At 25.1% G+C, this 27,139-nt stretch overlaps 1 protein-coding gene and 1 long non-coding RNA gene across 5 annotated transcripts; one reads left to right on the top strand and one right to left on the bottom strand.

Annotated features, from left to right (window-relative positions):
- The first annotated feature begins 44 nt into the window (after positions 1 to 44).
- LOC114132330 (putative phosphatidate phosphatase) lies at positions 45 to 26,421 on the top strand. Of its 3 annotated transcripts, none has more exons than XM_027997760.2 (6): positions 45 to 407; positions 23,138 to 23,295; positions 23,419 to 23,633; positions 23,838 to 23,958; positions 25,212 to 25,385; positions 25,934 to 26,421. In XM_027997760.2, the coding sequence occupies exons 1-6, from the start codon at positions 353 to 355 to the stop codon at positions 26,081 to 26,083; spliced, it is 873 nt and encodes a 290-aa protein (XP_027853561.1). In that variant the 5' UTR covers positions 45 to 352; the 3' UTR covers positions 26,084 to 26,421. The 3 variants fall into 3 exon arrangements, with proteins under 3 accessions (XP_027853561.1, XP_027853560.1, XP_027853562.1); XM_027997759.2 differs by lacking the exon at positions 45 to 407 and adding an exon at positions 13,961 to 14,352; XM_027997761.2 differs by lacking the exon at positions 45 to 407 and adding an exon at positions 22,468 to 22,528.
- Positions 7,107 to 14,403, bottom strand: LOC114132331 (uncharacterized). 2 transcript variants are annotated; one of them, XR_007605024.1, is made up of 4 exons: positions 14,263 to 14,403; positions 14,041 to 14,128; positions 13,877 to 13,964; positions 7,107 to 7,344 (listed from the first exon to the last, which is right to left on the bottom strand). It is a non-coding gene; the product is annotated as an uncharacterized LOC114132331 (long non-coding RNA). The 2 variants fall into 2 exon arrangements; XR_007605023.1 differs by lacking the exon at positions 13,877 to 13,964 and having other exon boundaries at positions 7,109 to 7,344.
- Positions 26,422 to 27,139: the final 718 nt, after the last annotated feature.

Raw genomic sequence — 27,139 nt, 5'->3', positions numbered from 1 at the left:
CACATTACGTTTAGTCAAATAATCAAATATTATATTGTATATTATGACGTGTACTCGCGTCGCAGTCGGTTGTCGGTATAGTATTACTCCAGTATAGTAAGTAGTAACGTAACATCATCGCGTGTGCCATTCTCTGGGGAACCATTGAATCGAACTGTTGTCAGACCAACGGGTTCGTGCCTTTTCGATTCACGCTATCACGTGGTGCTAAAATTTAAATTTTAAAACACAATAATTAGACGGTGAATTATTTTATATTTAAAATACTTCTTAGGTTTTCTTTTAATACGTTTTCGCAAAAATAAATTTTTACTAAATTTGGAATTTTGAAATATTTCAACAAATAATTAAAATGTTCAGTCAAAAGCATTGGATACTGTTTCTTGATGTCGTACTTCTAGTTCTAGGTAAGTAACACTTATTACATAGTTATGTACTATGATATTTTATTACATAATGAATACTTTTATTGTATTCTTAGCCTTAAGATGTAACAATTATAAGTATAGTTTTATATTAGGTTATTGATTTTGATCATAATAGATATTTTATTTCTATAAACAGTTTAAATGTGTATTTATCCTAAATATAAATTAACAGAAAAATAAATTGTTAAAAATTATATAGATAAACATTAATAGATTTGATACAATTTTTTTCGTTTTAAAAAAATGATTTTTATGCTACGTATGCATATTAATTTTAAAAACCGCAAAAAATACTTTTAAGTCAAATATTATCTACATTAGTTTTTATTAATTGTATTCAAATTTAGGCTTTAATTATGTCATACGTACCTACTAGTTATTAATAAATTTGTAATCGTATTGGTCGTTCATATTATTTTAGCACTTAAGTAAATTTAAATTGTTATGATTTTTGTTTAAAGTATAAACAATTGATTAGATTTTATTTTTCAAGGTTGATATGGTCGTGAAAAACATGCTTTAAGCTTTATGACCTCACAAATTAAAACTTTTATATTGTACACTTAATAGGTATTCCTATTTACATAAATTTTCAATATTTAGTAATTATGTTCTGTGTTTATATTATGCGCTAAGTTTGATATAACATTTTTATGAAGGATTTAATTTTAAATTGTACCATAATATTCAATAGATTGAATACCTAAATACTTATTAGTTTTTAATAATTAACCATTATAGCTGTATAATGTACAACCGTACGAGTGTTGTTAAGATGATCGGCTTACATTTTTATTTTGCTTAAATCTAAGTTTTGAAAAGTTAAAAAAATGAAATCTTATACAAAAGTTTTGCGGAACACGCGTGTTTAGATAATTTTACCTGAATAGAGCGTGACTATTAACAATTTATTCCCCTCTCCCCCACAAAACATGAATAAAATTATGGTAATAGGTATAGTAGGTAACCTATCATAATTAATAGTGTTTTTAAAAGGCTAAAACGGCGTGACTTGAGTAGTTGAATGTTACACATTTAGAATTAATTGTTTTGAAATGATTAATTTTATTTAGAACAAAAGCCGTTGTTTACAGTTTAATCATTCAATAATAATTTATTCACACCAGTAAACTATATTCCACAATAAACTAAAATATAAATTACAAGAATTCAATAAATATCAACTTATTAAAATGTACTTAATTATCCCTCTAATTATGGCTAATACGTATAAATTATTACTCCAAAGTCTAACTTGTGAAAATATGATAAGGGACTAGATACATATTTAAAATGTTATAATTTTATATATACCTATACACTATCATTTATAGTTCATAAATTAAAATTTATTTCCATATCAAAAAATTAAATAATTAAAAAATATTTTATTTTTATAAGCTCAAATTTTAAAAATAAAATATGAATGTAAAAATAATTTTGAAACTGTTCAAATATTATTAAATAAATATGATTATATCCAACTAATATCCACATAACTCGTTGTTTTAAACATAATATAAAATATATAATACTCATTGAAAAATAAAATAATTTCTGATATTAAAATATGTATACCTATAAGTATTTTGTTTCGAATTCGTTCATAAGTTTATAGGCCAAAGACGAAAGGGCAACAACCCTTGAAGTGTTGGAAGACGATGTGCAATTGTATTGATTTCGTTTGCAAAATAAAAAAAAAATAAGAAAAAGAAAAGATGTAATTTATTTATTTATTTCTTTTGGTAATGTTCCAACAATAAAATTAGTTTTGGTAATATTATTCAGGTTTGGTTCACTTATTTTTTTTTCATTCATGTTATAGTTTCTATGAGTAAGGTATTAGTTTACAAAAATAAATTGTTATTTATTTTTCATAATAATATAATACGTAAACATTAGTGTAGCATATAAATAATGTTGTTTCTACATATTGATTGTTTTTAGCAAGGGAAGAATTTTTGTATACTTGTATTTTAATTTTAATATTGCAATCATATTTTATTGTTTTTTATTTATTGAGAGATTTATTTTTACAAAGTTCAATAAAGATTAATAATTGATTTTAATTAAGAAATCATTCCTATATTCTACTCCAATTCAAATAGTGCAACATTTTACCAGTGACGTTGGCAATGCATTACGTCAACAATGAACTTCCTGCATTTTAAATGATTTTAATAGGTATGGATATTCATGACGTAGTACATATGACGTAGAGAGATAGCTAATGCATATGGAAAGGAAGTAAGGTAAAACCCATCCCGGAAAAGCAAAGGGTCATGCGAGTAAACCGCAACATATGTGTTATTGGTAGTAACGAATTAAAATAATAATTACTGTTATAGCGCTATAAAAAATATTATTACTTATACATTTATTGGCCGGATATCATTGTCTATTGTACAGGAAAAACAATATATTTATGCAGTGTGCACATTAATACGATTTCGAGGGCTGAAACTCACGAACCCCATGATAATATTATAACTAATCATCAAAATTTTCAGTTTATAATATTATATGTAATAACCGATATAATAGTTAATTGTACTTGTTTATATAATATAATATTTTACATTATAAAATACAAATGCATCTGATTGTTATTTAATAAAATTTACTAGTATATATAATGTATATATGTAGTTTTACGGACATCATTGTGAATTAAATCTATACGTTTAGTTAAATGACGACAAAAACGTCTGAAAAACAAATGTAGGTATTACTGTAATCAAGTATAATATTTAATAAGTACTATAATTAATTTTATTAATTGGTAGGTACCGATTAATAGTAATAAAAATATAATATAAATAATATAATAGCCTGACAATTTTAATTCATACTTAGTAGTGATTAAAGATTAAAGATCAATGCATTTATAAGTAAGCGGGATTATTGATTATATATGTTGGGAGTACTTTTTTCATTTTAATATTTCAACTTTAAAATAGTTATTAGGTATAGTTAAATTATTATATTAATGTAAAACTGTTCAAAACCAAAGTTATTGATGTTGTAGTTATTCTTCTATCTTAGTCTAACTTGTTACCATTCGACGCCTCTATAGACCAGTTATTCAGTATGCCTATTTATATAATATATTTAAAAGCGACAGCAAGGTCCATGATGCAAGATAATATGAAATTATTAACACACCTGTACGTCAATTAAGACTTAATTAACTGGCTTTTAACAATATTCCATAGCCTATACGTATATAAGTAATTATCATACAAAAAAAAAAAAAAAAAATGAGCTTGATGTATGATGTTTATTTTTATATATATTATAGGCGAGTACTTATATTGTTGATTAATTAATGAGCATCGAATAGTGAATACATGTCGAGAAGCAAGGAGTAAAAACTTTATGGACTATAGAATAGACATTTCGATGTATTATAATACATTATTGTCTGTGCGTGTATTGTTAAACTGAAGATCTAATGCGATGATAAACTGTTTTTTAAATCCCTTATAATAATAGCAAAAAATGAATATTATTTTATTTTCATTCACATACAAATATTATATACGATTATATAATATTTATTTTGTATTCTATTGTAATATTTTTTATACGTATAAACAGCACTCAAAATAACCATAACAATAGAAATGAGATTTTCGTCTAGTTTAGCTTCATTTTTCTCGTTATGTCTCACACGAGTTATAAACATATATAAACTCGTAATATAGATGTATATAGACGTCGTTTGACAATACGATTACAATACAATATATAATGACAACAATAGTGACTAAAAATGACTGGAATATGGCTAGGGCCATAAATATCAAAATTTAGCCACAATAGAAATAATATTGTCCATGGACCATGATATTATGTAAATTTGAATTATCTACCCTACCTGCCCATAGGTCGTACGACTGTTGTACGGCTGTACGAATCTAAAAAGAATAATTACGTTTAGATAAATATATACAACAATAAATATATCTTTGTTAGAATAGAGATATTCAACTGTAATGCAATGATTTCTTTAAATGTATTGTATTTGAAAAATATTTAGAAGCAATAAATATACCAACTGGTATTATTTTCCGATCTATTATAGAACTTACAGATTTGAAATACACTAAATAAAAGTTTAAAAATCTGAAAATAAAATAAAAATAATAATATTGATTGACTTCAATACAATGTTATCTTTTAATTGATAGGTATGTTTTTAACAATAATTATCATAATATAATAAAAATCAAATAATGCTGTTGAAAATTTGAAATCTGATTTTCCTCTACGGTTTGTTACCATACAGTAATTTTATTATTGTGGTATCGTCAGTGGAAACATTAATTAAATAATAATTAAAAGTCCTTCGCATAAGTTACATAACTATTTATGTACTCGTATAATATATACATGTATAGTGTCTCAACGTTGCTCGCGTTGTGTTGGCAAAGTGATGAACAATTAGCTTTTTAATTATTCGTTCAATTTTAAAATTTGAGATCTATATTTTGAATGTTCTAAACAACCAAAAATTGTCTATAATGGTATGGTATGGTAAGTAAAAGTTATAATATTTTTAGTTTGATTTCCGATAACTTGATTTATTTATAACAAAATGTATGATCTGTTTTATAGCTTTTGGTATCTTTAATTGTATTTAAAATGTTACTGGTAATTTTCCAGTATTTTTAACAAACAATTTTTCAATTTCATAAAGTTTTAAAAAACCTGCCAATAATCGGTAAAAAATAGATTTCTAAGATATCGCAGTAATTATAGATTTATCCGAAACCTCACTAGTTATTTTTCAAATTAGATAATTTATCATTGTATCCATATTGTTTATTCTGTTTCTAATTTTATCTTAATGCTACTTGTATACAAATGTGAAATGATGATGTTTAAAAACGAGTCTTAAATAATACTGTTAATGATTCAATACATTTTAATGGAACTTCAGTATAAATAAACAAAAGGATTAATAAGTAAAGTATTTTAAGAATAGACTTATAAATATTACCGTTAATTTGACAGATCGTGAAATACTAAAATATATGTAGGCATTAAACTCCATAGTAATCTTTTATTTACATTGGCATTTATCCAAAGTTTTAAAACTTGCTGTTTTAGCTTCTTCTTAAATCTATTATGACGATGAGCATCAGTGCAAAAATAATAAATTGCCATACGTATACTATTTGTTTTGTATAATTTTAACGAGTAATTAATAACAATTAGTCTATTTGAAACAGTTCAGAATTTTCAGATGTTCAGAACAATTGATCACCATTTTTGTTAAAACATTTTTTTTCTTATAGATATGAATATAATTAACTATAACACAGCATATCAAACAATAGTTATAATAACTATTTCAAGTATACGAGTACATAAAAATAAAATCATAGATACACCTCTACCACAACAGCTAATGAAATCTGTCACTTGCTTCATTAGTGGTCCATTATAAAAATTATTTTCCTTTTTACAAAATTATTAGATAGGTCAATACATCATAATATTTAAGTGAAATTTGTTAAAAATTAACTGGGTTGTTCATATATCAGTAATAAATGTGTACCAAGTCATTATTTATAGGTATGAATGTATGATATACAAATATTTATACATCGTAATTATAATTATATCACTATTCATATGTCATTATAAAAAAAAATCCATACACTAAACTATTATATAGATACTATAATGAATAAATAATGATTATTTTTAACTAGTAGGTAATATTATGTATTAGTCAAGTAAAAACTGGGATTTTAATGTCATTCTTACACGCTTAAATAGAAAATTTACGATGAATGACTAATGATGTTTTTAGTATTTATAAGCAGTAGTATAGAAAAGTGTATACAAAATTAGACATAACGATTTTAATACAAATGAAATTTGTATGTAGTTTGTATTTTGTACTATGTAATATGTATGTCCAATTATAATGATAATGAATGCGTAAAATATAAGTTATTTGTTACCATGTAAATATCGGATCATAAAAATTTAAAAAAAATATATTTCAATTTGATTGAGTAAACTATCTAATTATGTAGGTATAGTGTATAATATAGCATCTTAAAGTTTAATAAAAAATATATTATTATTATAATTATTATTACACAATTTCTTTTTCAATAATTATTTACCATCGTATATTATTTGAAATATCTACTCAAACAAAAATTAAAATATATTTTTTATCTAGGTAACTACTCACCAGTATTGACAGTTTTTATTTTTATTTTTATAGTTTATATGATTATTAAATTAAATAGTATTTATAAACTTCGTCTTATATATTTTTTTTTTAATATACCTTTTATCGTTATAATTTTTAGCTATGAATAATACACCATAAAATGCTTATCGTTTATATAGTAATAAATTATAATTTGTAATCACTTTCAATTTAAAATTAAATTTATTATATAATTGTATTAATCGTCTATTTTTTAGTATTGAAATTTGTAATACTGTACATCATTTTTAAATTAAATTTTCCATTAAAAAGTGTATGACGTATGTGTGTATAATGTTATTTATATAGGTAGGTATTTAAGCATGATTGAAGTCGTTTTGTTATAGTGATCAAACTTTCGTCATTTTTTCAACATTCACTTTAGTGGTGGTGGGCGTAGCTCGTTTGTGGTTATTCGATTTGGGAATAATGAAATAATAATAAAATTAAAATACCCTCTTGTCATTGACGGAATTTATTACTTTAATACATTTAGCGGCTACAATAGCAGTTTACCACTGTACGTATAGTTGAGTTAAAATAATACGCGAACATCGTATATATATAACATGTGACATTACTCGCGGGTGATGAACTTGGAGGGCATGAGGCGTCATGACATTGACATTGACTCTAACAAAAGTCAATGTTGGTCCATGAACATGAGTTCATAAATCCCTGCGTGTAGGTCGTCCATTGCACATATTAATAAATAAAAAAAAACATTGTAGACAATAATATATAATGTATATACGTAATATTTTATATACAGGGTGATTTTTTTAAACGCATTTCATTCATTATTTTATTCATTTTTTTTTTTTTTTTTAGTTCTTACAAACGGTTCTTACATAATTTTTTATTAGTATTATAATTTATAACACTATATTTTTTTAACAACGACTAATAAGCAAAATAATTTTATGGTGATTTTTATTTATAGAATATTTAATTAATAGTTTTTTCACAGTTTATGAAAATTCAAAAGTTTTGTAACAAAAAAAAAAAATATTATTATAATACTTAAATATATATTTTATTTAAAAATTATGCAATACTTGTTTATAGTCTAACTCTTAAAGGTATAAAAACATGTTTAAAAAAAAAAAAAACATCTGAAAAATTAGTTAGAATATCGCGAGTGTTCAGCTACTATAAAATGGATTCACTTTATGTATTGTAATACAAGTTCCTAGTTAGGTAATATAGCCAATATAGGTACTAGTAGCCTAGCTACCTACTTTAATTTTCGATATTTATCAGTAAACGCATAATATTATCAATGATAATTTATAGGCTATAACATGTTATTATATTCGCGGTGCCTGCAATGCGCTGAGTTTTTTAAACAATTTAAATCGCTTAATTATATATAATATGTATATACTATATACTTATATACTTTATATATGTACAGGGTGATTTTTTAAGCATGCTCGCACCCCATTTTTATGCTTAAATTATGCATATATTCAAATTCTGATTTTTGAAATTTTTAAATGTAATTAAAGACAATACTTTATTAAAGTACTTAGATTTTTCACAACTTTAAAGGAGTATCCTGTGGCGATACCAACTTTGGTTTTTCAATCGAGATCATACATGTTTAAAAGCAAAATGTGAATCAGCTAATTTTTCTGAAAATTTTGACGTATTGTAATCGAAATTTGAACGAAAACTTCCGCAGTTATTCTCTTTTAAATACTAAGGAATAAGGATAATAGTCCACTATAATTTATACTAAATACTTAGTAAATAGATACGAACTCAATAATTATAATTCGGTATGCAATATAAAATATTAGTTAATAATTACTACTTATTACTAAATGCTTATGAATTAATATTTAACCTGACAATTTTCGAAAACAAAGGAAATATGTATAAAATAATTTCCTTTCTATTTTATCGTTTACCTACCTATGTTATCTTATAGCCTATAGGTATAACTGTATAAGCATATTTATTTACTTAGAATAAAATACTAAATAATCGCAAGTAGTAGGTAACATGAGGGTAAAATAGTTAGAATATGTAATAGTTAATTAAAAATACATATTATAATAGAAATAATAATAGGCATTACATAGCTATTACACATGAACTTATATTTATACATTATTATAATGTAATTTGAATATTTATACACGTCCAGGAAAATGCTTCAATATTACGCACATGCTATAACTCTAAGATAAAAAATAAAAGGTAATTGTCATAAAATATAAATAGGAACCGACCACGATAAATTAATATATTATTATACACTAAACAGTGATACGGCCGGTTGGGTTTTACTAATTTATTATTTACCTTACGATAAATTTGTTATTATATAATACTACTAAAAATATTACAATACTTTTTATTTAAATATGTTTGATACAGCATTAGATTGTTATTTAAAACTATATTCATTTATTCTTTTTTTTTTTTTACATCCCAGTATATAGCGAATTAAATTGTTTATATTTAACCCAATAACATGTTCGAATGCTATTTTGTAAAAAACATGAGATATACAATTGAAACCATGTTTTTTTAATCTATATTTATAAATTGTATTTATATGAAGCCAATACCCTAGCGGCCTAGTCAATATAATAAATTCCTAACATTAGTAGACAACATTGACAATGCCTATTGGCATTAACTGACTTCATGGGAAATTTTGTAAAATCAAATATTTTCTTAATACATTTACAACTATGACTAGGAAATTACCTAAATTACTAATATTGATAGACAATGTTGATAGTTTTGTTTGGCGAATTTAAATTGAGTCAGAAATTTAAAAATATAAGTTAAATTGTACATTATTATTTATTTTCACAGTTTAGTGTACTGTGACACTTTAAATTGCATAAAACATTACTTTTCTACAAGCACGTCTATTAATTCTGCATCTTGTTTTACAAATACATGATGTACATCAATGTAAATAAATTATATATTAATAAAATATTTCTAAATGTATCTTTGCCTGAAAATAACAGACATTAACGATATTTCCTAGTCAATATCATATACATACTGTCTAATTTGATCGGAAATGTCGCTATTGGCTAGCCATTTAAATAAATTCCTTAATTTATATCTTTAACGGAAACATATACAGTACAATACTATACTTTCATAATTCATTATTTGTATAAATATTTTTAGTATTACTAACTGTCAATAATAATAAATGGTTTGTTATTAACTCGTCACTTTTTCAATTCGTATTACATATTGATTTTATTATAAACCTAACTTTGTAATTGCAATTTTTTATGTTTTGTGTCAAAATAAGTTCCTTTTTTTTATTTAACTTAGTTTAATAATAAAAAAAATTATTATTGAAACAATGATTTATATTTATGGTAATATTAATAACGATGATTTCATTGTATTTCAATACAATTTAATAATATTTATTTTAGTGTTACTCCTATTTAATAGAAAACATGTACCTACCTATTATTATGTAGTTGAACAATACATTTTAAATTAAAATTTAGTCATCAAATAAGACTCAAAAATAATATTTCTTATGTTTACATTATATACTTATCTTATTATGTAGCTTATCTGAGTTATTATTAATATTATAGTTTATTGATAATATCTATTTTTAATAGAAAATTACTAAGAACAGTCACCATTTCCTATACTTATTCGTTTAATTAATTTTAATAAAGGTTTCATCCCCCTCAAAACGTACAAACAAAAAAATTAGCTCCCCTCAAATAATTCACTGCAGATTATAATTGATTTATTTTATATAATGTAAATTATTCTTATTATACTATTATTATCTAGGAGCTATTGGATGTAAAAAATAAAAATATTCAATCAGAAATGTGTGTTGTGAAAAATTACATGAATTTTTCAACTGATAAAAGCAATATTAGTTGAGAAAATTTTACTTCAGTACTTTTTAAAGACATATATAAAAGCTTTTAGCTTATGCGAGTTGCACTCACTCTCCCCATAAGTTCGTCTACACGTGAACGTAGTTTTTCAGCAATGTGAAGAATAAAAACATGATTGAGGTCAGGTCATCATCTATGTTGCAAAATAGATTTAACAATTTATCCATCATTGGTATAGAAAATGATATTTCCATAACAATTTATAGAGATGTCATACTGGATTCATTTGCAAAAATGAAATAGATATATTGTTTTAAAATAAATACTTTAATATAACAAATAGGTAACAATGTTGTTATTGTAAATTAATATTTAATAATTTTGTTTTTCTTTATAATTTGTATAGTTAATATTATGTTTCTTATCTATGTAAAGTTAAAATTCAAGTAAATATTTGTACTAGTAAATGTATAATACCTATAGTATGTTTAAAATCAATCACGCTTGCATAGTTTTGCACGGTGTACCTATACCTGTATAGAGAAATATTATAATAACAAGTGTAGGGAGAGGCTTAGATATATACAATAAAGTAATTTTAAATATTAGCCCTCTATAAAACCATGGCAAATTTTCACCTATGCCCTACAAAACTATCAGGGAAGTAAGTGCTTTCCTTGCCACCCGCAATTACGCTACTGCTCTTATTATTGTTTTATTGTTTTATAGTTTGCCTATAGTGATCTAAAATCTTTATTACGCGAATTTTTTCATTGTCCATAAGGTCATAAATTTAATGTATATTAATACATTACACTTATATTTATTTTTAAGTAATATACAAATTAACAAAACAGGCTATGATAAATAAGTTCAAAGAATAAATAAAATAAAATAGGAATTATGTTAATGTAAATCACTTTTTACAAGAATCAATATAATACCAAACATGTATCATATGTATAACACTACATTATGTACCAAAGGGCAAAGTCATATTGGTCGACACTATACATTATCGATTTCTTCGCTGTTTTCGAATTCCTGTATATTATTTTATAGTGTATACATAGAAGTATAATATTTGTATTGTTTATAATAGGAACTAGGAAGACATTTTAAGAAGCCCTTTTTAAAAAATGTTGATTACAACCTTGAATAATAGAAAAAAGATATAACTATACATATTGTGCATAGTATATTTGAATTTTAAATATTTTTTTCGCGCTGCATTTAACAACTACCAGCGAGAATAATTTTCAAAATCAACACATGATTTTTTATGTAAGCTAATGTTTGCATAATATTGACATTTGACGATTGTGTGAATATGTACTTTACAGTGTATGCATTAAAATATTATATTATTATGACATTGATATAAAGACCTAAAGTTATAACTATTTATATCTATGGCTTAAATGTATAATTGATTTTCCATGTAATTTTTAACTTAAAACGAATGAAACATCAGAAGTTTTTAGAGCATACTTAGATAGTTTTTAGATACTTATGGATTCTTTTTGATTAAAAAATCTTATTCATCGATTTTGAATTTTTCAACACATATTTGATGATAAAATAAAAATTATAATAGGTATGGTAATATGCATACAAAAACTTTATTGATTATTAAACAAGTTAATCTTGTGTATCAGCTGTATCATGAAAAATTCATGATCATTGATCAATTTTATTGACCAACAATAGTCAACACTTATTTAATGTATACTTAGAATATTAATAGATTTATTTTATAATAGGTAGCTAGTATACTAGTATTATAGGTACCTATTACTTAGTATTACTATACGACATACGTACTCGGTCGTAGCCCATTCGGGTCCCTTTTTCCTAAACGGCTCCCGTTTTATAAAAAGATCAATTTCCAAACGGCTACGGATTTTACAACACAAGTTCATTTTCATTTCATACCGACTTAAAACTGTCTCAAAAGAGGTGTGGAAAACTTTTATTGGTGTAAACTAAGTAAATTATTTAACGTAAGCAGAAAAATCATATATTGTGAATTTTTTATCAAAATAATGTTAAATTTTAGTGTTAAAAAAATCATACATTTCGCAATTTTTTTAGGCAAATTTTTTATACACCTAAACCATACGTGTTATTTCACTAGATGAAAATTTGCCTCCTAATGAACTCTAGTTTTCTTAAAAATGTAGGTGTACTGACACGAGTAAGCTTTAATTTAATTTTTTTTCTACGGGAGCCGTTTAGGTATTTACCTGTTTGTTAGACCTTTTTTGACGGGAACCGTTCGGAAATAAGCAAACAATAGACGGAAGCCATTTGGGATCCGACAACTTACCTACTACCTATACTTATCTATATTATATATTTATTATTGATTTAAAGATTAGAGAAATTTATTAATAGATATTTTAATTTTTAAAGGTAGACTTAAATTTTAAACTTTCTGTAATTTTTATTAAAAAATCATTCAAATTCAAGATTTAAAATACGTATAAGTAATTAGTATGTTATACTCCCTTGCTTATTAAACGCATAACTTAGTTTCCTCAAATGCATATCCAATCGTGTTTATTTAGTACGTATTCGAGTATTAAATTAGAGCCCTAAGATATAGCAATCGGCAAATCACAGTTTGACAGATATCGTGCGATTGGAATACATTTAATATAATTTTTTCAATTATCTAGCCGATTTTATATCCATAAACATAATCACGCTCAAAATGTAATTTGTCATCCGTATACATATTATATTTTTTGTATACCTAATTTATATCACAGTCGGAGGTTTCGCGGGTTTTTTTATTCAATAATATTCTAATACATAGGTACAAGCAAAATAATTTATAACATAATATAACGTATATTATATTATGATATCTATTACTAGTACCTATGTTAATGAGTAATGATATCATAACGAAATAGGCTGAACATTATTATCATTATAGATACACGCTGCCAACCCGGGATTTAATGAAATAATAAAATCACATCGTATTGTGATTTTCGATAAGTGCGGGAGTGTTATTTACCTCATAATTTTAATATACAAAAATATACATCCACGCGTAAACTGTGTAATGACCTTGATTAAGCTGTTGTACAATATTATCTAGATAATACACGCCTAACATATTATATTATATTATATTTATGTATACCTAATTGTTTTCAATTTTAGACACGAATACGTTAATTTATATCTCTCTGTCATCTCTCCCGACCAGATAAACGTATAATAATATACGTTTGTGCACAGTGTCTACCTCTACTTGTATAATATTATGACGTTCCGTTCATAACGTAACGTAATGTACATTCCTATAGTACCTATATAAATAATTTTTTTATAGTCACGTTATATTCCGCGTTAGTCGGAGAGATCAACGACGGCGGCATTCGACATGTATAAACGGTTAGTCTCGGGTGTGTGACTTGTTTGAAACTGTGCCGGTATTACAATATAATATAATAGTATATAGGTTGTATCTACCTACTTATAATAACTATCAATAACTCACCTGGACAATCACGACCGGGTTATTAATTCTTAATTCTTCGTTTTTTCTATCTTAGTGACGTTTACAACGTTTGTTTTCGATTTAATTACTAAAATAAGAAGAAAAAAAAACAGTGTAGCGAGTGTATTTTAAATAAAACTATATTATATTATTATAGTGACATCATAAATTTGTTGTTTTCGTTTTTTTTTTTCGTATCACATTAATCAACTTTGCACCTACCATATATTATGGAACGTAAAAGTCAATTCGTGCGCCTGTTCAAAGAACTCTTTCAATATTTGATTTCCGTAAAAATCAAAACGTATGTATGTAAGTAACCATGAAAATCGTTTTAGTATAATAAAAATAGATAATTAGTACAGCTCGAAAATAATTTATACATTAATGTATGTAACTACTATAGTATTATACATAATAATATTATAATATATCGCAAAGTATTAGTTTTTTTATAATGAAATGTAGTAAGACGGTGAGGTGAGTTATCTATGGGTTGTGGTAAATATTTCATAAAATCCACTTAACGCTTTCGTATCACTTTCTATCTTAGAACACCGGAACCTAATTACATGTAGTGCTACCAACTAACCGACCGTTTTACCCACAGTGTCGTAGCGATACGTTTGATACACAGTACACACATAATATAATATTATTATCTCCCGGTAATACTGCAGTAAATTAAAATATAGTAGGTATAGATAGGTAGGTTATTAATTTCTGCAAGTAATGGATTTAATGTCATTTTTACATAAACGGGAAGCATTTAACATCCAGTTGATGAAACATTTTCCGATATTTTCCAATCAACTTTAAACCTATAGAAATATAAACGATAGGTAATATACGTTTTCGTTATGGGTAAGATATATTTTATACTATGAAATATAATCCAATTGTTTATGAACCCCGCAGAGATAACCATTAGGTATTTTAAATATATAGGTTAATACATAATTGTCACACCAGCCACTTATAATTGTAAACTATAAGGTCAAAATTAATGCAATTGATGGTTAGATACATGTATAGACGATTTACGGTCAGTGGTGAAAAATGAAAATAACTTGAGGAACTATCCTATTCTACAAAAAATACACTATTTAACGAGTTTTATCTTTATATAGTATATTTGCCCTATGGTTAATAGATATAGGAACTTATTCAATATGTTTCTCGTGACTTTCTCCTATTTAGGTATTTATTAAAGTTATAACAGATATCGGGGAACTGAAAATTTCCCACTAATAAATGTATAATAAAAATATAGAAATACTATATTCTGTATCATTAGTTTTCATCAAAAACTATAATATAGTGTATACTGTTTACTGTTATCATTAGTTTTTATATAAATTAACTATTTTATGCCTGGTCGTATATAGACAATGACTAAACACTAAATAAATCAATAGGTACAGTGAGCTAATGGACCCCTTAAACATGATTTAGTGGTCAATGATTGGTCTCCATTAAATTTAAGTGAACCGTTAAATTAATCAATTTTTACGCGACTCGATAATAGTCCATATAATGTAATCAATCATTTATGATGAAGGTACCTACCTAATATCAGGAAATAAGCAATTTATTTGGAATGCAGACACGTGAGTACTTGATCTACAATATTATGTATTTATTTATTTTGTGACTCATCTTAATGATATAGTATTATATAGGTAAATATAAGTGTTTATTGAGTATTGAGAATTAAAATTGTGATATTATACCTAATCATAATAATTTGTATCGCTTGTTAAAATTTAAAATTATAGTATAGTAGCAGGTATACTTAAACGATAAAATATTAAACTCCCCACTATAATTTTTCGTATATAAATGTTATTATAATTATTAATCAACTAATACCTATGCAGTTTGTATAAGTTTGTATAAAATATAGGTACTACCTATTTCTACAGTTTTGAAAATGTAAACATACCTACTGTGTATTTTGTTGAAATTTAGGTTAGTGTATAATTACAGCATTATACATCGTGAATAGTAAATGATAAATTGATGACAAACCCACAATAATACGTTGAGTATCAACGATTGTATAAAAAAAATGGTAACTAAATTTAATAAAATAATAATAATATTTATTACTATTTAATTTTATAAAAGTTTTAAGAATAACTAAACTTATTTACACACATAAAATTATCTTTCCGTAGGTAGTATGTCAGCATATAATTAATTGGGGTTTACATAAAAATTTGTATAAATTGTATTCAATAATGAAAATATCACAAATTTACACTCGAAAAAATTCATATAACTTAATTTTACACTAGTGTACATTTATAAACACTGTCACTGTGCATTACTAGTTGATATTTAGCATTTAGTCTCACAATGTATACACTGGTAATTTTATCAACTTGAAGAGTCGTAGGTAGACATTTTTATATTTATTATTCATTTTAAATTAAATATTTAAATCAGTCTCTTTGCTCTCTTTGGTGTAGAATATTTATAACCTAATATATAGACTAGAAGAAGAAGAGCCCTCCTGGTATATACAAATTATTAATACAATACTTGTGGCTTGTGGTTTATTAAATAAGGAGGTATTTTTCAAGGGAGGGATTTTTTTGGAGAAAAAATTTTAGAGGCTTTAAAGTACTACCTATATTAAAATGAAATGAAACTATTTATTTATTTTTACATACATATAGTAAGTTATAAGTTTAACAAATGTCAATCACTAATAAATCACAATTCATATAATATGTTATACTTATTAAAATATTCTTATATTGTTGATATTATATTAATATTTGATTACATAAAAATATATAATGTTCATTGTATGATATGATTATAATATAAATAAATAATAACAATGTACCGTATTGAAAGACTGTTGGAATTATATTGCAATGTACATACGGGCGCCAGGTTAAAAAATAGACTTTATTTATAATAAATTAAGACGCATTGCCTCGCATTGGCGATACGTTTCATTGATTATTAATTATGATTTATTACTGAATTCGTTATTGTGTTGGTGATCCAGTAAATAGTATGTTATATTATTATGTTTAATACTGTCGTGGTGGGTTACCGTGTAAGCGAATCATTGCACTTGTAAAACTAATAATGTAATTTTGGTTAAAATTTCATTTAAGTTTAAATACCTACCTGATGTTAAAATAAAAATACCTAGTGTACTTTGGTTTGTAAATATGCACTATTGTCAGTTCATGAACTCGCATAATATTTTTATTTTAATGTAAAAGATTAAAGTATCGATATTGTATTGTATCCCCAATCTACGATATTTCTATAGGTACCAAGAAACTTTAATAATTAGTTCATACTTTCTTCTATACACAAAAAAACAGTTAACAAAATATAATAGAACAAATAACAATATGACAATAAAATAAAAATCCTATATATCTATAAATATATAATATAGGTACCTATTTTTATAGGTATTCACCACGTTGCATAGATTCAACATGATATATTTATAATCAGATATTATAGATAAATTGCTTATATATTATAATAATATAATGCACTTACTAGTTACTACCTTGATTTTTTATTCAGTTGAAACAGTTTTATTTCTAATTATAAACCTAATAAAAGTATGATGATTGATAATAATCCATACTTACTAATATAAATATGTCATTAATATGCTAACAGTATAATATATGGTTTATTAATTAAAATATGTGTGCTACGAAGTAAGAAAACTTGTTAGTTGATAACATTTTTGAAATTAGTTTAAATACATACTTACAATACAGTATACCTAATTTATAACAATGTTGGTAATATATTTTATATTTGAAATTAGATAACTCGTTTATTGAGTATAGTTCATAAGTAGATAATTTTTAAGGATTTTTGTTTGAAACATAAAAATAAGGAGTTTAAAATATGTAATTTATCCCATAAGAATTATAATCGGAATTTAATGATAAACATTTTATTTTTGTCTTCGATATTTTTGATAGTTGGTTAGATGGTTAAAAATTTAAGATAGGTTATAAATGTTACGAAATAATGTTATAATATACGATATAATAGAAGCTTAATATGAATATATTTATTTTTTTATTAAACAATAAGTGACAATTTTAGGCACTGATTAGTGATTCAGTACAGTTATTGAAATGAATTTACGGAGTTCATGTAAATTATTTGTTGATCCTCGATTATTAAGCCATTAAGGCATTTGGTTTTGGGATGTATGTTGAAACTTTAGAATTGTTTATTTTCATTTTAAAGTGATTTTTTATTACCCAATAAATTAAGGAAGATCGCAGGATAGATTTACTCTTATGTCTTCTAACAATTCTAACTTGCTATTTTACGTACTACTACACATTTTGTGTATATGTGAGTTTGTATATTTTCTGATTCAATATCTATTGTAAAATGAATATACGATTGCTTTATCGTTCGTATAATCAGCCACCTTAGTAAAGTATATTATTGAGCTAAAATAAATTTATTAAAGAACAGCGAGGAGAAATAGTTGCTTGAAAAATACTATTAGATATTTTATTTTACGTATATAAATATTTTGCTACCTAATCTAGTTACAAAATCCAACCGTAAAGATTTGAAAAATAAAATATTTTAAGTTGAGAGACTGTAGCAAAGTTTGGGTAATTGATCTGAGACAATAATAATTTGTGTAATTTTTGTAGTCTGTAAATGAGAATGTATTGTTCGAGTGTGCGACTATTATTGACGATCTCAGAAATTACAATTATAATGTTTTTGTTATATAATAGATTTAAAAGTTGATTTGTGTAAAATAGATTGATTAGTTGCAAATGACTTTTTTCTAATATTCTATATTAGATATATTAATATTCTAATAGCACCAACGGAGGATATAAATATTATAAGTTGTAGTTTTGATTTTGAGTTAATTTGCATTTTTCTAGTTAAGTTTTTACTTTTAATTTGGCTATTAATTACAATCTAGATTGCTAATAAATTTCTGTCAGCTTATTACGAATTAGACACCGATGACGATATGGTCTTATCTAAAGTATTTATGGCCTAAAGGTCACAGTATCCTATTGGCACTTTGGTATATGTTAGTTAAATAAATACTATACCATAAACAGAACGTAATTTACAAAAATTGTACATACAAATTACAATTAATAGACTTTGTAAGTGTTAACAATATAGACGATTGAAGTATTAAAGGATATACTTGGTGCATACGCTTTTTAAAAATTAATTAATTAAAATAATAAATTACAAAAATTCAGTTAGAATTAGATAAGCTATAAATATTTCTTTGAAATAGTAATATGTACTCACGTATATACACTATTTGAATTAGGAATTATGATCGTAACAAGAGATATTTAGTTAAATAAATATTTTTAAATGATATTATTGTGAGAAAATAAAACATTTGCTAGTATGTATCGGAGACTAGAGTAATTTTATATGACAATTTAATAATGTTAGATATATTTTGAACGTTATTATATCATCTCAATTCATTAAAAATGTATTTTTATAGTATACAATAATATTATTTGATCACAACAAAATTGCATAATAAATAAGAATTCATTGTACTTGTGTGCACCATCACCATGCATGATTATATGTAATATGAACTGCAAATCATTGTTTTACTAAGTAAAGATGATAAGAAGTATAAAGTTCATTCATTTGTTGCAATACTATTAATAAACAACATTATATATATATTTTACATACATTATAAACTTTTAACGCGCCATTCTACGTATGTGTCTAAAATCCAAAAATATAACCAGTTAAAACTGTTAGAATTTAATACTTAGTTAAGGATGAAATCATTTTATTCAGTGCCGTAGCCAACGAAGAAGATAAAAGGGCTTAAGTCTCCCCTCTCTCAAAAAAAAAAAAAATTTAAGATGATTATATTTTCTAAAGTGAATTAAACTTTTTTTAGTATATACTATTTTTAGTCATTAAATACTGAAGCTCCTCTTTAAAAAAATTTAGCTATAGCACTGGATTTATTGAATACTACAATAAATAAATAAGGGTTGTAACTTACAAATAAATCATTCACTTATAACCACGTAATTATAGGTATCTAATAATAAGTCGTCGAAGTATTATATTATCTCTGCAGTATTATAATTTTAGTAAATCTACCTAGATATTTTTTGCGTTTTTGTGTATCATTTTTATCATCAATGTAATATAGTTTTGTAAAAATGGTTAAAAAATCTTGTACAATGATTCAATTATTACTATATTGCTCATATATACATGTAAGTAAACATTATAACAAAGAACCTAAGTAACTGCATTGCAGTTCTAAACTTCTTAATGTGAAACATTTTTACATTTTAATTTTTAACGTTCTTTACCATATTTTAATATAATGATGATCGACAGCTGTGCTAAAATTAGACATGACACTTACAGCATGAACTATTCTATAATTAATGTTTATAGAAAAAATAAAATCTATTTTATTTATTTTTATACGTTAACATGTATATTTGATAATGTTATATACTGAAAAACTTAGAAACTCTTGCTCACTATTGTTATCTATATAGTCTATAGTCTATAGCTGTTAAATTCTAGTTAATATTATAATTGTTAACCCACTATATACAATTATAAAAAATGGTGGTCACTTGGGTTAGGTTACGCTCTACTGTACACTGTACAGTAGGTATTATCGGTACTGAGTGGATCTCGGATAAAGAGTAGGTCACTATAATGGATGTGTTAAATTCAAATGTAATGATAGATAATATCATTGTATACGAAAAACGATTCTGAACGGATATGATTAAATTTGTCAGTTTAGGATATATTTTCCATTGAACGGGTAAAGGTAAATATGTTTTAATTACCTGAATACCCTAAAATTAAATCATGTACAGAAAATGCCAATTTATTAATATAATGTAATATAATATAAATTAATAACAATTTTATGAATTTTTGACTACAAAATTACTTACGAATATTAGCGATTTCGATATGCTTCATACAAATTTGAACTTTAAACACTTATAAAAAAATTGTGATTAACGATTTTTAATTTTTTTTAACTGCAATAACAACAACTTATAAGAAACCTTATATTCAATTTTCAAGTTTTTTATCAACATTTCAAAAAAAATTAAATACTTAGAAAAATTAAAAATTAAAGTTGTCTATAAATAGCTCAAAAAATGCAGAATATTTTCAATATTTAACCATGTATAGATAACGCTATAAACATTTAATGGAATTTTCAAGTATTTACAGTGATTCGTTTTTGAATTACAACAATATAAAAAAATCATTTTTTTGAAAACTGCTGGAAACTTTTTACTTTTGACCTCTATAACTCAATTTGCCACTGGAAACCACCCCTGAAGTTTTAAATTGAAACATTACTTTGACAAATTACGATGTACACAGAGTTACAGACACAAAAAAACACACACATACATCATTGTAGAATCAATACATTCATCTCTCCTTTCAGAATCTAAAACTTAATAAGTCGATCTACTATAGGTACCTATATTAGGTGTCCAATGTATCCCATCACTTGTCATTGATTAGGTCGGCGTAATAGAGATGTATTTTTACTGTTTTTAAATTATAAATCGTTGTTTACAAAAACAGTTCATGAACGGAGACGATCAAATTATATTTAACAACTATTTTTTTTGTTTTTCCCCGACTGTTTTGAAAATAATGCTGAATTTTTTACTATTGACTCCCCCAACTTTTGACACCTACTATTTATTAAAGACTAAAGAGTAAAATATTTATTAATATTTTTATTCTTTGATTCTTAGTATACGTTTCTTAAACAATAATAGTACCTATAGAACATAACATTTATAATATTATTCATGCACATTAATAGATACATTACATAATATCTCTAATAATAACATATATATTTTATCTTTTAATATTATGCTGATATAACACATCACATCGTAAACACTGCGTAAATACTTCGCATTTACTTATAAAATTATTAATTACTGAAAATCAATCCATCTGACCTGTGACTTATGAGTGCTATTGATAAGGGTATATAAATAAAGTTAAAACATACAAGTGCTTTTTATGGGTCTTCCTTAGGACTTATGTTACACAAAACAACCTAAATTCCTAAATAAAATGTACAATTATACATGATTACTAAGTTGCTTGTATACAATATTAATCATTATACTTCATCCGATGATAGTTTTAACAATTTGCTGAGTCTTTATACGAACCAAATTCATTCAAATTTGAAATTAAATAGGTAATAAGTGTAATACGTGTAATTCTTTCGTCGGAGTTTAAATATATGTTATGTACGCATTACGTAACACGATACATTGAAGGCCTCCTTTATATAAAATATTTTGAGCTGAAACCTAAATGTTTCCACTTTAACACCTTTACATTACTATCAAATGGAATAGGATCTAATTCATGTTGATTGTATACCTGCTGGTATTATTTTTTATACCTACCATTTGTAAGTACTTACAGATAAATTATAATATAAAAAGGATATAATATAATTCGAAAATAGTGAAGATTTAATTGTAAAGAATATTTTCAAGTGGTATTTGAAATATTTATTTTTATTAGGTATTGTTATAGCAATTAAGAGCACCTAATTCCTATGACAATTTTTTATACACCTACTAATTTCTATATAAATAAAATAATAAAAATAATCTGTACGGTGTACTATGTTAATGCGTCATTAATTTATTAATTCATTCATCACACATATATTTATGTCAAATAGAAATCTTTTAGTTTTATACGCAGATGGAACTATTACATGTAACTCAACGAACTTAGTTTGTCACGGTTGGTTTGACTAAAGAAACATTTATTAAACTAAAAAATCAATTAAAAGATTTTAGAATCATTAAATGTATTAGATATAATGTTCGACTTTTCATAAAAAAAAAAATGTTGACATATTTAAAAATAAATAGATATGTCCCTCTTTTCTGGCACAGTGATAAATCGTTGAGTCTAAAATCGATAATTATGGATATAATTTCATAATAATACACTTTAGGTTGTTAAAATAACACATCTAATTCGATATTTTAATTTTTTTTTTTAGTTTTGATCGCAATGGGTTTGGTAGAATTCGGAACTATTCCACACTTGCAAAGCATCGGTTTTTTTTGCGGCGATCCCAAAATAAGCTACAAATACAAGGGTGATACGGTGGAGTCCCACGTGCTTATACTGGTTACGCTCATAATTCCATACTTGGCGGTAAGTCAAAATAAATTAACATTCATGCGTGGAATCAAAAAATATTAAAACATACATATTATAATAACTATAGTCATAAAATATATTATAGAGATTGATAAATATAATAAAATATGTACACAGGCAATGATGACCGAATACTTAGCGAAAGAAAAAAACAAATTTAATTCCGGACGGTATGAATGGTTTAAGGAATCGTTGCGATGGTATCGGCAATATATCTTGGGACTGATATTCGTATTTTTTATAACAGACGTCGGTAAACTTCTGATTGGTGAACCTAGGCCACATTTTTTAGACACTTGTCATCCTAAAGAAGCCAAAAACTGCACTAATAAGTAATTATCTATCTATATTATTATAATACACTACAATTTTCATTGAATTAATATATTAAATACTTACACATATATTATTTATATCAAACATTTTATCGATTCAAACAAACTTAAAATCAATAATACCTTACCATTGTTTTATATTGATATAATATGTAGTAGGTATATATTTATATTTATAACAACATTTACATATTAATTTAGGTATATTGATCGTTATACATGTACGAACGAAAATGAAAGTACATATATCATAAGAGATGCTAGCAAGTCATTTCCATCGGGCCATGCTTCCATTTCAGTTTACGGGTCAATATCTTTAGCCGTAAGTATATAAAATTTGATATTTTTGTGTCATACAACTTACTTTGTTCCTTATTATTTTCTTAATTTACTATAGTTTTCCATTCTTTTTTACTCATTAAATATTAATTAATTAAAATTTAAAATTACAATTGTAATTTTAGTTTACATTATATTATGTAAACCTGTAGAGTAAGTGTGTACTACTGTATACTACTCTTCTGTACATTAAGACGTAGTTGACAGTTGTCGAATGTCGAATGACCAAGTGAGTCACCTGTAATGGATGTGTTAAATTTTAATTCAATAATAAATCACCATACACGAAAAGAGATTCCGTACAGAAACGGTTTAGGATATATTTGTATTATATTTATTTCATTGATCGCACAAATTTATTTCAATACCACTCGGAAAATCATTTATATAATGATTTATATTATTTAATTCAAATTTAGCGCTTAAAGTGATTTTCTAAATGACAAGGTGCACTTGACAGCTGCAACTGTATAGCAGAGTGATTACTTGCTTTTCTCCTTTTTTTATTTGGTTATGGTGCTTTTTTTTAAGTTAGTTAACACATTTTGTTTGTTTAGTAGATATTTCATATTTATATACTTTATTATATAACTAGTATATAATATTTTTGAATAGATTTATCACTCTTTATTGTGTAATAAATATATATAAATACAATAATATGTGTTTCCTCCATATTACAAACATACAAGGTACAATACAGCAAATTTGCGTTCAATAGAATCGTTAGGTGTTGTTAGCCTATATTAGAGTCAATTGATCTTTTCAATTGATCAAACTTAAAGTTCAAATAGTATTTGTTTTGTATGTCAATTCTCTATAGTATTTCAAATTTTGTGCAAGTTACGAGTGAATAAAATATTGTGATTTAAAAATGCTTATAACACTGCAATAACTTAAAGAATTAAATTATATCGTAAAAAACCAACGTACAAACCCATAGGTAAATAATTTTCTTTCCTTTGAGATTGAATAGGTCAAATGTACTCAAATATCTTTAATATAGTGCTCACAACTGAGTCACAACTCAAAATTGGTTCCGCTCATGTAAATTTGCTATGTTGTACTACATTTGTAAAATGATGACAATACATGATCTGTGGGTGTGACCTACGGTTTACCTTGAGCCTACGCCTTGTCCTCAGCTTATTTGTATTTATATTAATAATATTTTAATTGTTTTAAGTTTCTAATTATCTCTACATAATATATTATATTATGTTGTTGCTTTTACAGTGGTATCTACACAACAAATGCAAATCGCGTTCGATGTTGTTAATGCCGGTCTTACAGGCGTTGTGCATACTCTGGGCCATGTTCTGTTCTTTGACACGAATCACAGATCACAGACATCATTGGTGGGACGTGTTGGCCGGTTCGATCATTGGAATCGTGATCACCACTTACATTGTGAGTATGAACATAATATATTATATGATCTCCCCTGGTTGGAGGGACCTGGGGGATTTAGCTCCCCATCCTATCAGAAATGTTAATATCCAACCAAAATTAAAATTGTATAATACATTGTATTAATACTATTATTTGTTTCCAACCCCCTTAAAAATTCAACCAAATATCCGAGTATGTATAGAATTATAGGACATAAAACTAAGTAGCCTATTATTATTTGTATTTAGTTTTACATTTTGATTTTATTAATCATATTTCAATTCATATGCAATGTGTATTAGAATTGCTTATACCTAAAAACAACAAAATAACAAGGTTTGCATGAATGACATTTTATCGTATGCCCATGTGTAGGAACTTATTGACATTATCTTTAAATAATAGCAGTTAACCTTTAAACGCTAACGGCTAACCTTGAAAAAATAGACAATAAATATATATATAGGTAAATTTTATATCTATAAAATATAATCTACTTAGAAAATGTTTCCAAAAAAAAAAAGTTTATTCATATTTTATTGATTTTTTTTTTTTGTGTTCACCAGAACGGATTATTCGATAGACAAAAAACCGATAACAAATCACATTCGACCACTGAAACCTGGTCGAATGAGACGACGGACAACGGATACTTTACAGCAGGAAGACTCTTAAACGTCGTCCCCGATGGTAAAAATCCATCTCTGAATTTGTAATTTTCGCCAAAATACAACAATATACACATAAAATACTCACTTTATATTTTTACACTGTACAGCATTATTGTTATTAAAACGAAAAACTATTTGTTAATGTTTAAACATCAGTATTCTCGCTATTTAACTGTGTATATATATATATATATTAAAATACATATTACTATGTAAATTACATTAGATATAGAAATGCGTGATAAATTGGAATTTTTAGGAGATGCATAGTTCGCGCGTTTGTTTCCATTATTTTACATGTAGGTATCTAAATCTATAATTTTTAACTATTTTGTAATGTTTATTGTCGTGTACATATCACTATTATAATAATGTAGTTTTTATTTGCTATTTTTTTTTTTTTCATTAAATGATAAAGCGTAATACGCATTATACATGATGCATATAACATATTAGGCATGTATAATATATATATATTTACATTTTAAAAATGTTTAATAAAACAAAACCTATTTAAATAATTTTAGGCTCACTTTTATTAATATCTGTCGTTTATTCATGAAACATTTAACCAATATATATTTACACTATGTTAATTTTTATACTATATAGGTACCTATAATTTGTTACTATTAAATAGTAGTCAATAGATTATTTTTATATCTTATCATTTTTACCTAAAAAATTTAATTACCTACTATAATATAGACGTGGTTATATTTGAGTAGGTATATGGCTCATACATAATTATTCTGTACATGGATATTTTTAAAACAATTTTTAATACAACATTATGTTTGAATAATAAAAGTTCCTTCGTAAACTACACCTACTCCATATTGTATACATATATTTTTTATACCTAAACACTTTGATAATATAATCACAGTTATTGAACAAAAAAAACTAGAAAAATATTTGATTCTATTTTCACTCATTAAAAAACGAACAATTTTTTTCCAATAACTTCAGTTCAGGTTGCTGATACTGAATTGGTTCCTGAGCTCCAACCCCACATGCCGAATTGGTTTCCGTTTGAAAAAGGTATTTTATGAAGATACATAGGATACACACTGCACAGGATATAAATATATAAAATAT

The sequence above is a fragment of the Aphis gossypii genome, chromosome 3, assembly GCF_020184175.1.
Source record: "Aphis gossypii isolate Hap1 chromosome 3, ASM2018417v2, whole genome shotgun sequence".
Lineage (NCBI taxonomy): Eukaryota > Metazoa > Arthropoda > Insecta > Hemiptera > Aphididae > Aphis > Aphis gossypii.
This window is presented reverse-complemented; position numbering and strand designations above follow the sequence as displayed.